Source organism: Aulonocara stuartgranti, assembly GCF_965226115.1.
Source record: "Aulonocara stuartgranti genome assembly, chromosome: 8".
Classification (NCBI taxonomy): Eukaryota; Metazoa; Chordata; class Actinopteri; order Cichliformes; family Cichlidae; genus Aulonocara; species Aulonocara stuartgranti.
This window is the reverse complement of record NC_138959.1, coordinates 9893381-9905609: the sequence shown is the minus strand read 5'-3', so window position 1 is coordinate 9905609 and position 12229 is coordinate 9893381. Positions and strand designations below refer to the sequence as shown.

Genomic DNA, 12229 nt, shown 5'->3' with positions numbered 1-12229 from the left:
AATTATTTCATTATAGTAATGGATGCTATTTGTGTTCTCTGCACTGTGAAGATCATATGTGATGCTGCCAACATTATCACAAATATGGGAGCCAACTGCTCAGCCTCTGTGAGTGGTGGTGGTGGTGGAGGACCCCCACCTGTTTTTCGGGCCTCCGCTTTTTTTTTCTGTTGGCTATAACGGGTCACATTTGAGCATACAGAGTAAGCAAATATGTACTTGTAATGTGCTCAGATAATTTCAATAAGTGCTTACAGAAAGAAAATTAATGTAGCCTCTAACTGCAATTGATTTACATCGGACAAACAGACCAAGCACTATGGCTCATGATACAATTACACCTTACCTGTTTGGACTATATTTTTATATTTCATTTTTACTTGCTGCCAGGAACGTTTGGGGCCTGTTGGGTTGCACCTGCGCTTAAATCACATCACAAAATCAAATGTATAAAATAAAAAATAAAATAAAATATAATAAAATAACGTGTTAAATGGGTGGAAATCCCTAGATCAATGTTTAAATTAACACTCACGCATTGACTCTGTCGGCTATGTTTTGCCATGCATGCACCCTTTGTTTACAGCTGAGGCTGTGTTACTTTTTTTCCGCAAAATTTGCATGTTATCGGCATATGCTGCCATCAGAATTTCGGACTCAAGCGCTGTGAAATACATTGACCGCGCCTTCTTTCCCTCCGTCTCCATGGTGACTCGCTTAATCTGTGCTCCACTAATCAGGGCTTTATGTATCCTCGTGCGCGCGCTTAACTTGGGGTTAAAGCAACTCCGCGTTGACTGAACTAATTGTTATCAGCCTTTCTGAAACCGAATATTCCGAGTTGGACAGTTCGGGGTTACTCAACCCTGAGTATCGTTTTTTACTCTGAGTTTTCTAAACCGGCTTCCTGAAATAGGGCCTAGGTGTGCAATATTTCTTTCAACATAGTACTCACAGGTTGATTAGTGCTTTGTTTTGTATGGAAATATATTTCTACTCTATTATCGTACCCATATGTATTTAATTTTATTTCATATTTTACTATTGAGAAGCACTTTGGTGTACCTCTGGTTTTAAATGTGCTATATAAATAAAGTATTGATTGATATTGATTGATTGGTAAACAGCAAAATGGTGCATTACTGCCACCAACCAGTCTGAGAGATATTACCCCAGTAGCAGCTGACTGACTCTTGAGGTTTATTGCTGATTGACAGCACCTGTGTGAAGTAGTGCTTGAAGTGTGTATAAAAGCAGCAGGTGTGTTTTGCTTCAGTATGGGCACCTTTTCTGTTGTTATACCAGCTTGGCAGAAAACTCAGCATTTACTGTTGCGCAGCACTTTTGAGAATGGGTAAGACTTCTTCTTCCTAGTAATTGCTGCAACTTGTTTGGCCAAAGGAGTGAAAGGTTTCTGTGCTGACTTAAACTTTACCAAAACTTGTATTGTTTTAAAATTTATTCTTTGGCTTTGCAGCCAAGAAAGTGCTGATTGTGTATGCCCATGAGAGCCCTGCCTCCTTCAATGCTGCTGCCAAAGATGCTGCTGTGGCAGCTCTGACTGCTCAAGGCTGCACTGTAGAGGTGTCTGACCTGTACGCCATGAAGTTCAAAGCTGTTGCTACTACTGAGGACATCACTGGTATACAAATATTCTGCAGGTATAGCAATGCTTTAGTTCTGATTGCTTTTCAGATACAAACACTGGATTTTTGTCACAGATGGAGTGAAGGATGCTGAGAACTTCTGCTACGCAAAAGAGATCAAATTGGCATCAGAGGAGGGCAGACTTGCAGATGACATCAAAAAAGAGCAGGAGAAGCTCAAGGAGGCAGACCTTGTCATCTTTCAGGTAGTGTCTGACTGGGAGTGTATTTGTGGTCACCTAATAGGTGTCAACATCAAAATGACCATTAAACCTGTGTTCCCAGTTCCCCATGTACTGGTCATCTGTTCCGGCAATCATGAAGGGGTGGATGGATCGTGTGTTGGGCTTTGCCTACGCACAGGAGAAGCGGTACAGTGAGGGGATCTTCAAGGTGAGAGCTCCACCAACATGTCTGTGTTCAGGCTGTGTCCTCTCCCTCTTTGCTCACTCCTTGCTCTCTGTACAGGACAAGAAAGCCATGCTGTCCTTCACCACTGACTGTCCTGAATCTGTGTACAGTGACACTGGCATCAATGGAGACATCAATGTCACACTGTGGCCACTGCAGGTGAGGTCTCACTATAAACAGAGCCAAGCATGAAATGATCTGTCATGTGGTAACAGCTGCTCCTCTCTGTGTGCAGAACGGGATCCTGAACTACTGTGGCTTCCAGGTTTTTGCCCCTCAGATCTTCTGGGATCCTGCTACTGGTTCTCCTGAATCTCGCAGCTCCATGCTGGAGGGCTGGCGCACACGACTGCAAAACCTCTGTGGGGAAGCCACTGTGTACTTTGCTCCCTTGGACTACTTTGACAAGGAGAAGGGTTTCCTGCTGAAGCCTGAGGTCAAAGAGAAATATGCCAGCAACGAGTCTGGCCTCACAGTGGGGATCCACATGGGCAAGCCACTGCCAGCCAACAGTCAGACCAAGGCCAGGGTCTGACAATGGAGTGGGTCCATGTAATGTCTTAAAATGTGTGCTGCAATAAAAAAGCTGCTTTATTGGATCTTCAGTTTGAGCAATGAGTTTCAAATGCACCACTTGGTTTCATACAGTTCAGCCATCTAGAAAATGGTACATATACATAACAGGATACACAAAGCTGTCTCTGTAGGCTTTCAAGACTGGTGTCATTATCCAACACTGACCAAATTGCTGCTTGGGGCTTTGTTGCCCGCTAGAAATGTGAGCTGGCAATGGTAACTTGGAACTGCACACAAACTGATGCAATGCATGGTGCATTTGGTTAGCTTCTCTACATTATCCTGCTGAGTAACAGCTTGATCCATCCAGCTCACTACACCATCTATAACGTGATGGTAGCACATTATCCTTTAATTCACATATCAATAATGTCACACGTGCAGCATATTTTCAACTCCGTAATATCAATCGCCTCCGCCCTTTCCTCACTCCTCATGCCACTGCCATTCTCGTCCATAATCTTATCTCTCGAATTGACTACTGTAACTCACTATGTGGCCTTACACAAAAATCTATTAACAAGCTCCAACGTGTCCAGAACTCTGCCCGTATTATTACTAGGACTTCCTCTACCCACCACATCTCCCCAATCTTGAAGCAGCTTCACTGGCTCCCGGTTAAATTTTGCATCCATTTTAAAATAATCCTCTATACATTTAAGGCTATTCATTCTCTCTCTCCACCACACCTCTCCGATTTAGTACAGATGAACTTCCCATCCCGGTGCCTCAGATCTTCATCTTCTCCATCTCTCTCTGTTCTTTCCGCTTGTCTGATTACAATGGGGGGCAGGGCTTTTAGTTGCTCTGCCCCTCGACTTTGGAATTCCTTACCCCCTGACCTCAGAAATATTAGTTCATTCCCTCTTTTTAAGTCCACCCTCAAAACTCATCTGTTTAAAATTGCTTATGTTTAAACCTCGGTATGCTCTAACTTTTATCTGTTATTCTTATTATTGTGTATATTTCCAGTTTCTGTGTTTTTATCTGTTGTACAGTGTCCTTGGGTGCTTTGAAAGGCGCTATTTTTAAATAAAATGTATTATTATTATTATTATTATGGTTTACTTGGGAACACTTGACTGCTGCTTTCCTGTACTGTCTCTCTATTCCGGCAGCACCACTGCTGGAATTGTGGAGGGAAATGAATTAAATCAGTATCTTTGGCTAATTCTTGGTAAATAGGTAATCATATGCTTTTCCACTACCAAGAAATAGAGAAGCATTGACCATTCATTGTTATGACTACCAAGGTTCTGCTTGACTTGCATCAATACTGCAATTAAATCTGTCAAAGGTTAGTGTTAAAAACACAAGTATTGATATGATGGTCTTTTCTTGCCGTGGTAGCGAGCTAATCAACATTTGTGTCGTTCACTTAGCTACTGTTTAAAAAGTTAGAGCCAAGGAAGTGAGAATAGCACAGTACAGTTAGGTCCATTAGTATAGTTAATTGCTGCTAACACGTTATTAGGAAAACAGTATAACAGAGAAGCACATTTCATTTACATGAAAAGAAGTACACACAGACTTCAGTTTTCTTTAATCTATTTTAGTTTTGTAAAATAAGAGTTCAGGATACAGTGGTAAAATACAGGGATACAAAGCCTTTATTGTCACATGGTTAAATTCTTTATCCATTAGTTCCATATCTATTAGGTAAAATACACTAAAAACTACAAAAATTAAAGAATAATAGGGAAATATGAAAAAAGGAAACAGAAATGATCTGAAACAAACGTGTACAGACTGAAAAAACATTTGTAACATAGATGTATAGAAAAAAAGACTGATTTCCCACATATATTAATGCATGGATCTATCGATTAATCCTCTATATAGTACATAGACTACAAGCGTGAGATTTGTGGCAATATAGTATAGTGTAAAGTATTCTTTCTATGAATGACTGAGCGAGTGGTTACTGTCCCTTTTTTCCATTAGACCAGTTGAATGAAGGGAGAAAGGAATAAAGTCATTGTGCATGTGCTCCAGTGGCGCAATCGGTTAGCGCGCGGTACTTATATGACAGTATTGGGCTGAGCTATGCCGAGGTTGTGAGTTCAAGCCTCACCTGGAGCATCAACTTTGAGCTAATACTTATCTGATGAGAACAGATAAATGCTGAGCACACTGAAAATGCCAACAGACTTTATATCATCTTTTAAAATGAACAACATTGAAAATAAAGATTAAGAAACTCTCTGTATGTTTGTTCTGTTATTTTTGTTTCCGTTTATTTTCAATGCGAGCTATTAAACATCGAGATATAGACGTTCTTCCAAAGTTAAAGAATTTTGGCTGTGTGTGTGTGTGTGCCTTTTATGTTCTTATGTATAGTTTATACCAAAGGCTCTCAAACCGCAGGGCGTAAGGCAAATCATTGGTTCGCCAAGTTGGGCAACAATCACCATGAGAAAATGATGTGTGTGAAACTAAGATGATTACGATTATGTGATGTAAATATTCATGTTGTGTTTAAACTGGGCTGAAGGTTTAAGTTAATCTCAGAGTTACTCCCACCAGTTGCCAGACAAAATGGGAAACCTGAGAAAAAATCCAGCAGTAGCAGCTGGCTGACTCATGAGGCTGAATGCTGATTGACAGCACCTGTGTGAAGTAGTGCTCAAAGTGTGTATAAAAGCAGCAGGTGTGTGTTGCTTCAATATGAGTGGTTTTTCTGTTACTACATCAGCTAGTCAGAAAACTCATTGCTTACGGTTGTGTGCCAGTTTTGAGAATGGGTAAGACTTGTTCTTCCTGGTAATTGCTGAAATCTGTTTGGCCAAAGCTGATAATCTTTGACAAGAACAGTGAAAGGTTTGTGATCTGACTGGAATTTTATCACAACTTCTTTTTTTGGGGGGTGTAGCAAAGAAAGTGCTGATTGTGTATGCCCATGAAAGCCCTGCCTCTTTCAATGCTGCTGCCAAAGATGCTGCTGTGGCATCTTTGACTGCTCAAGGCTGCACTGTAGAGGTGTCTGACCTGTACGCCATGAAGTTCAAAGCTGCTGCTACTACTGAGGACATCACTGGTATACAAATATTCTGCAGGTATAGCAATGCTTTGTGCTTCAGTTGTAAATATTAGCTTTATTTGCAGGTGGAGTGAAGGATGCTGAGAACTTCTGCTACGCAAAGGAGATCAAATTGGCATCAGAGGAGGGCAGACTTGCAGAAGACATCAAAAAAGAGCAGGAGAAGCTCAAGGAGGCAGACCTTGTCATCTTTCAGGTAGTGTCTGACTGGGAGTGTCTTTGTGGTCAGCTAACAGGTGTTGACATCAAAATGACCATTAAACCTGTGTTCCCAGTTCCCCATGTACTGGTCATCTGTTCCTGCAATCATGAAGGGGTGGATGGATCGTGTGTTGGGCTTTGCCTACGCACAGGAGAAGCGGTACAGTGAGGGGATCTTCAAGGTGAGAGCTCCACCAACATGTCTGTGTTCAGGCTGTGTCCTCTCCCTCTCTGCTCACTCCTTGCTCTCTGTACAGGACAAGAAAGCCATGCTGTCCTTCACCACTGACTGTCCTGAATCTGTGTACAGTGACACTGGCATCAATGGAGACATCAATGTCACACTGTGGCCACTGCAGGTGAGGTCTCACTATAAACAGAGCCAAGCATGAAATGATCTGTCATGTGGTAACAGCTGCTCCTCCCTGTGTGCAGAACGGGATCCTGAACTACTGTGGCTTCCAGGTTTTTGCCCCTCAGATCTTCTGGGATCCTGCTACTGGTTCTCCTGAATCTCGCAGCTCCATGCTGGAGGGCTGGCGCACACGACTGCAAAACCTCTGTGGGGAAGCCAGTGTGTACTTTGCTCCCTTGGACTACTTTGACAAGGAGAAGGGTTTCCTGCTGAAGCCTGAGGTCAAAGAGAAATATGCCAGCAAAGAATGTGGCCTCACAGTGGGGATCCACATGGGCAAGCCACTGCCAGCCAACAGCCAGACCAAGGCCAGGGTCTGATGATGGAGTGGGTCCATGTAATGTCTTGATCTTAAAATAAAGCCTGCTTTATTCAAACTTTGAGCAATGAGTTATAAATGCACCACTTGGGTTTCATACATGTTATCCCTCTAGAACAGGGGTGCTCAATCCCAGTCCTTGAGAGCTACTGTCCTGCAGCTTTTAGATGCATCCTTGTTCCGACACAGCTGAATCAAATGAATGGCTTGTTATCAGGCCTTTTCCAAACTTGATGGCATGCTGAAGAGGTAATCAAACATTTGATTCAGCTGTGTTGGAGTAGGGATGCATCTAAAAGCTGCAGGACAGTATAGCTCTCGAGGACTGGGATTGAGCACCCCTGCTCTAGAACATGATGTATACTACCACAATGTAATGATTGTTCTAAGTCCGTATAGGATCCAGTCATGTATGGCTTTAAATGTGATGGGGAACTGAGTTTGGGGGGGCTGGCTATGGTTCCACATGCTCATGCAAATCCCTGTTCTAATAAGAACACACAGGTGGGGGGTGACCGTACACCAAGGTTGAAAGCAAGAATGACACCTGATCGCTGCTTTAGATCAGGTGACTGCAAGCCCTATTGCGCCTCAATATCTATACTACAGGCTTTGGCTGGACTTGGCATGAAAGCAGCTTTAATATCCCACTTTCAGCAGTATGTGTTCTTGCTGTCCTAGATGCACTTTACACTTTACCATTGCACTCTTGACATTTTTGTGAGGTAAAAATGTCTATTGCCACTGTGGGCTTTTCCACAATTTTGCTCCTCCCACACATGAACTGAAATCCGCTGACTGTGGTGTGAGTGCACAGGAAGAGTAAAGCATGTTTAATATTTAAAGATTGTGTTAAATCCTTTTCCTAATATTTGTACTGAAGGCTTTTAAGCATTTCTATTCACCTGCCACCGGTTGGTCAAGCAAATCCATGTGAGCGGCTATAGTTTTTTTTGTACCAAATTCAACCAAGATTTAGCCAGTCATGTGCTCCTCCACTACCAAGAACTGTAGAAGCCAATCACCTCTTGCTGCAGTGGCAGCAAGCAAACTGTACTGAAGACTAATCAACATTTATATGTAGTTCACTTAGCTGCTTTTTAAAAAGTAAGAGCCAAGGATGTCAGAATAGCTTATTTAAATGCGTGAAAGTCAATCAAATAGTACAGTTAACTGCTTCTAAAACATTACTGGGAAATAGTATAACAGAGAGGCAAATTTTATTTGAGGCAAAGCTCATTTATATGAAAAGAAATCGACACAGACTTACACTTTCGTTCATTTTAGTTTTGCTAAATGGAAGTTTATGGTATAGTGGTAGAATACAGGGATACAAAGACTTGGTTGCCACATGCTTGAATTCTTTATCAATTAGTTCAATATCTCTTAGTAAACTACACTAAAACCTACGAAAATTAAAGAATAAAAGTGAAATATGAAAAAAGTGAAACAGAAATGATCTGAAACAAATGTGCACAGACTGAAAAAAAAAACATTTGTAACATAGATGTATAGAAAAAACAAACCTGATTCCCCACATATATTAATGCATGCTGTGACAACCCTTATTGTATTATAGCACCACTGCCCTACTATTATTGTAGTTGGGGGAGTCCCCTAGTGGGTGTGGGAGTATAGTGGTGGCCGTTACATGCTGATCGCGTCGCTGTTCAGAGAAACCTTATCGCTGTAACTTGGCTGGCGCCGGCGACTACCGATCCCCGCACATGTATGTACGGACAGGGTAGAGCCGTGGGACCTGGCTTGTATGGTCTTATGTTGCTAACATCAAATAAAGGTCTGTTTAACTAACTGGCTCTGAGTTATCCGGCTAACCTCCACACCACATGCCCGCTGGACCTGCTAGCCGCTCCTCCCTCGCCAGACTGCTGTTACAATGCATCTATCGATTAATCTTATATATAGTACATAGACTACGAGCGTGAGATTTGTGGCAATATAGTATAGTGTAAAGCGTTTGTCCTATGAGTTACTGACTAAGCTGTTTCTGTCCCCCTGCTTTTTCCCTTAGACCAGTTGAATGAAGGGAGAAAGGAATAAAACCTTTGCGCATGTGCTCCAGTGGTGCAATCAGTTAGCGCGCGGTACTTATATGGCAGTATTAGGCTCAGCTATGCCAAGGTTATGAGTTCAAGCCTCACCTGGAGCACAAACTTTGAGCTAATGTCAGGGATAAATGCTGAGCACGCTGAAAATGCCAACAGACTTCATCGCATCTTTAAAAACGAGCAGCATTCAAAATAGAGATTAACAAACCCAGAATTATACCTCTCTGTGTTTGTTCTGCTTCTTTTTTGTCGACCAATGCAAGCTATTAACCATCGAGATATAGCTTTTCCTTCAAAGTCAGATTTCTGGCTGTATGTGTGTGTGTGTGTGTGTGTGTGTGTGTGTGTGTGTGTACCTTTTTTGTCCTCAGACCGCAGGGCGTAAGGCAAATCATTGGTTCGCCAAGTTGGGCAACAATCACCATGAGAAAATGATGTGTGTGAAACTAAGATGATTATGATTATATGAAGTATATATTCATCTTGTGTTTAAACTGGGCTGAAGGTTTAAGTTAATCTCAGGGTTACTTCCACCAGTTTCCATACAAAATGGGAAACCTGAGAGAAATTCTTCTTCTACTTCTTTATACGGTTTATTGGCAGTTGGCAAACAGCAAAATAGAGCATTACCGCCACCAACTGGTCCGAGAGAAAATGCCGCAGTACCAGCTGGCTGACTCTTGAGGTTTATTGCTGATTGACAGCACCTGTGTGAAGTAGTGCTTGAAGTGTGTATAAAAGCAGCAGGTGTGTTTTGAGAATGGGTAAGACTTTTTCTTCCTGGTAAAGCTTCTGGAAAGCTTTGTGTGTTGAATGGAACTTTATGTATTGTTTTTTTATTCTTTGGTTTTGCAGCCAAGAAAGTGCTGATTGTGTATGCCCATGAGAGCCCTGAGAGTCCTTCAATGCTGCTGCCAAAGATGCTGCTGTGGCAGCTCTGACTGCTCAAGGCTGCACTGTAGAGGTGTCTGACCTGTACGCCATGAAGTTCAAAGCTGCTGCTACTACTGAGGACATCACTGGTATACAAATATTCTGCAGGTATAGCAATGCTTTAGCTCTGATTGCTTTTCAGATACAAACACTGGATTTTTGTCACAGGTGGATTGAAGGATGCTGAGAACTTCTGCTACGCAAAGGAGATCAAATTGGCATCAGAGGAGGGCAGACTTGCAGATGACATCAAAAAAAGAGCAGGAGAAGCTCAAGGAGGCAGACCATGTCATCTTTCAGGTAGTGTCTGACTGGAAGTGTCTTTGTGGTCAGCTAGGTGTCCACATCAAAATGACCATTAAACCTGTGTTCCCAGTTCCCCATGTACTGGTCATCTGTTCCTGCAATCATGAAGGGGTGGATGGATCGTGTGTTGGGCTGTGCCTACGCACAGGAGAAGCGGTACAGTGAGGGGATCTTCAAGGTGAGAGCTCCACCAACGTGTCTGTGTTCAGGCTGTGTCCTCTCCCTCTTTGCTCACTCCTTCCTCTGTACAGGACAAGAAAGCCATGCTGTCCTTCACCACTGACTGTCCTGAATCTGTGTACAGTGACACTGGCATCAATGGTGACATCAATGTCACACTGTGGCCACTGCAGGTGAGGTCTCACTATAAATGGAGCCAAGCATGAAATGATCTGTCATGTGGTAACAGCTGCTCCTCCCTGTGTGCAGAACGGGATCCTGAACTACTGTGGCTTCCAGGTTTTTGCCCCTCAGATCTTCTGGGATCCTGCTACTGGTTCTCCTGAATCTCGCAGCTCCATGCTGGAGGGCTGGCGCACACGACTGCAAAACCTCTGTGGGGAAGCCAGTGTGTACTTTGCTCCCATGGACTACTTTGACAAGGAGAAGGGTTTCCTGCTGAAGCCTGAGGTCAAAGAGAAATATGCCAGCAAAGAGTCTGGCCTCACAGTGGGGATCCACATGGGCAAGCCACTGCCAGCCAACAGTCAGACCAAGGCTGGGGTCTGACAATGGAGTGGGTCCATGTAATGTCTTGATCTTAAAATGTATTCTTTGCTTGAGGCAATATGCTCAAATGTTACTAGCCATTACACGTGCAGGCTGCGGATTTATAGAATGAGACAAACAAATGCAACAAATTGACCATAATATATTACTCTGACTATTGTTGAGACTGCAACAAAATAAAAGACTTTTACTCATTTGTAGTGTTTCAATTTTATTTATTGCCTGAAATTTGGATTTTGATAACTAGACTTTAAACTCTATCGTACAGACAGAAGACTGCTCTCACATTAAAAGATTCAATTTCCTTGTGGATGATCTACTGCCCTTTTTGCATTTATCTTCACACGGGTTCTTTTTATAGTTTAATCTGTTTTAGTGCAGCAAGCAAAAAGTTCTCTGGGCATTGACTACTTGAGCAAAGATCGCTTTCACAGTGGCGCAAGTTTTTCTTCACTCTAGTATTATCCAAACTGGAATGATTTAATTTTGTGTGTGCCTTCTTAAGCTACAATGTCAACAGTAGGAAATTCTGTACATAGTGAGCTCATTAATTTTTTTTTTTTTTTTTTTTTTTAAATGCATCAAGTAATCGGCGTACTCCTACACAGTGCCCTGAAGAGTTTTTCCTCATTATTCATATTTCTCAAATTGCTCTTGGTTTTTCTTTTAGCCTCACATTTTGCTTTGCATTTTTATAGTGCTGCAGCTTGTTTGGTATAATTATAAGAGGGGAATGATTTCCTTTATGCTGCTCCAGACTACAATGAAATTGCAGATTTCCCTTTTCACTCATTAAAATGGAGCATGCTAATTAAATGTATTTATGGTTTGCTTTTTAAGCATATAAGTGCAGCTGTGCTTTCAAAACCTTGCCAACACATTGATTAAAACAATTATCTGTGTTTTTACTTTCAAAGAATAAAGTGTAAAGCTTTTAGGTGTTAATAGATACTTACTAATACTTCTGGTTTTCTAAAACACTAACATGAAGCAAGAAAGGTAGTGCTTTCCTTGGCAAGTCTAAAAATAGATGAACCATAACAAAGTAAAGCTTCTTTCATCTCATAAAGAGTCATCCTTTGTATTACTGTCATCTTGTGGCCACAGTTAGCTATTGTCACTGAAAGCTCTGCTTGTTTTTTACTCATAGGAAACGACAGCTGTCTTCATTCTACAGATGTGTCTGTCTCCCATTAACAATAACGTGAGCTATGCTGAGAGGGCGAGCAGATTTTTGTTTTGTGGTGTGAATACGTGGCCAGCATGCGAAGCACTGTCATATTTATATATTCGTATCAAACCAGTGTATACATATACTTTAACATTAGCTAATGAGTCCTGACTGAAACATTTCCTTCATCACTATACTTAGTATTCTTTGACTCTTTGAAAAGATTGTGACAGCATGCTGTGGTCTTGATCTGTCTGAGGGATCTCGATCCTCCTCTCCATTTCCTTTGCAGTTTTTTCCAGGAAGAAGTTTTTTCTTTTCTTGGTCTTTCATGTATTTATTTAAGCTGTTGGTGTTATTTAAGGAGAGCTTTTCCTTCCAACATGTTTTCCTTTATTGCTTTGTTTTGTTTT

The 12229-nt window shown here is 41.9% G+C and overlaps 2 protein-coding genes and 1 pseudogene across 3 annotated transcripts; all 3 read left to right on the top strand.

Annotated features, from left to right (window-relative positions):
* Nucleotides 1-1245: 1245 nt before the first annotated feature.
* LOC309713336 (NAD(P)H dehydrogenase [quinone] 1-like) lies at nucleotides 1246-2660 on the top strand. Its single transcript, XM_082544892.1, has 6 exons — nucleotides 1246-1354; nucleotides 1478-1642; nucleotides 1722-1852; nucleotides 1932-2039; nucleotides 2115-2216; nucleotides 2293-2660. The coding sequence occupies exons 1-6, from the start codon at nucleotides 1351-1353 to the stop codon at nucleotides 2590-2592; spliced, it is 810 nt and encodes a 269-aa protein (XP_082401018.1). The 5' UTR covers nucleotides 1246-1350; the 3' UTR covers nucleotides 2593-2660.
* Nucleotides 2661-5268: 2608 nt separating this feature from the next.
* On the top strand, nucleotides 5269-6672 carry LOC309712582 (NAD(P)H dehydrogenase [quinone] 1-like). Its single transcript, XM_082543477.1, has 6 exons — nucleotides 5269-5377; nucleotides 5506-5670; nucleotides 5739-5869; nucleotides 5949-6056; nucleotides 6132-6233; nucleotides 6310-6672. The coding sequence occupies exons 1-6, from the start codon at nucleotides 5374-5376 to the stop codon at nucleotides 6607-6609; spliced, it is 810 nt and encodes a 269-aa protein (XP_082399603.1). The 5' UTR covers nucleotides 5269-5373; the 3' UTR covers nucleotides 6610-6672.
* Nucleotides 6673-9331: 2659 nt separating this feature from the next.
* On the top strand, nucleotides 9332-10839 carry LOC309713151 (NAD(P)H dehydrogenase [quinone] 1-like; annotated as a pseudogene). Its single transcript, XR_014280677.1, has 6 exons — nucleotides 9332-9339; nucleotides 9447-9699; nucleotides 9779-9910; nucleotides 9987-10094; nucleotides 10168-10269; nucleotides 10346-10839. The product of XR_014280677.1 is annotated as an NAD(P)H dehydrogenase [quinone] 1-like (transcript).
* Nucleotides 10840-12229: the final 1390 nt, after the last annotated feature.

Bases quoted from the DNA above. Each gene is read 5' to 3' on its own strand.
- LOC309713336 (XM_082544892.1), top strand. The intron at 1,853-1,931 runs GTAGTGTCTGAC...CTGTGTTCCCAG, and splicing joins CAGACCTTGTCATCTTTCAG to TTCCCCATGTACTGGTCATC. The intron at 2,040-2,114 runs GTGAGAGCTCCA...CTCTCTGTACAG, and splicing joins ACAGTGAGGGGATCTTCAAG to GACAAGAAAGCCATGCTGTC.
- LOC309712582 (XM_082543477.1), top strand. The intron at 5,671-5,738 runs GTATACAAATAT...CTTTATTTGCAG, and splicing joins TACTACTGAGGACATCACTG to GTGGAGTGAAGGATGCTGAG. The intron at 5,870-5,948 runs GTAGTGTCTGAC...CTGTGTTCCCAG, and splicing joins CAGACCTTGTCATCTTTCAG to TTCCCCATGTACTGGTCATC.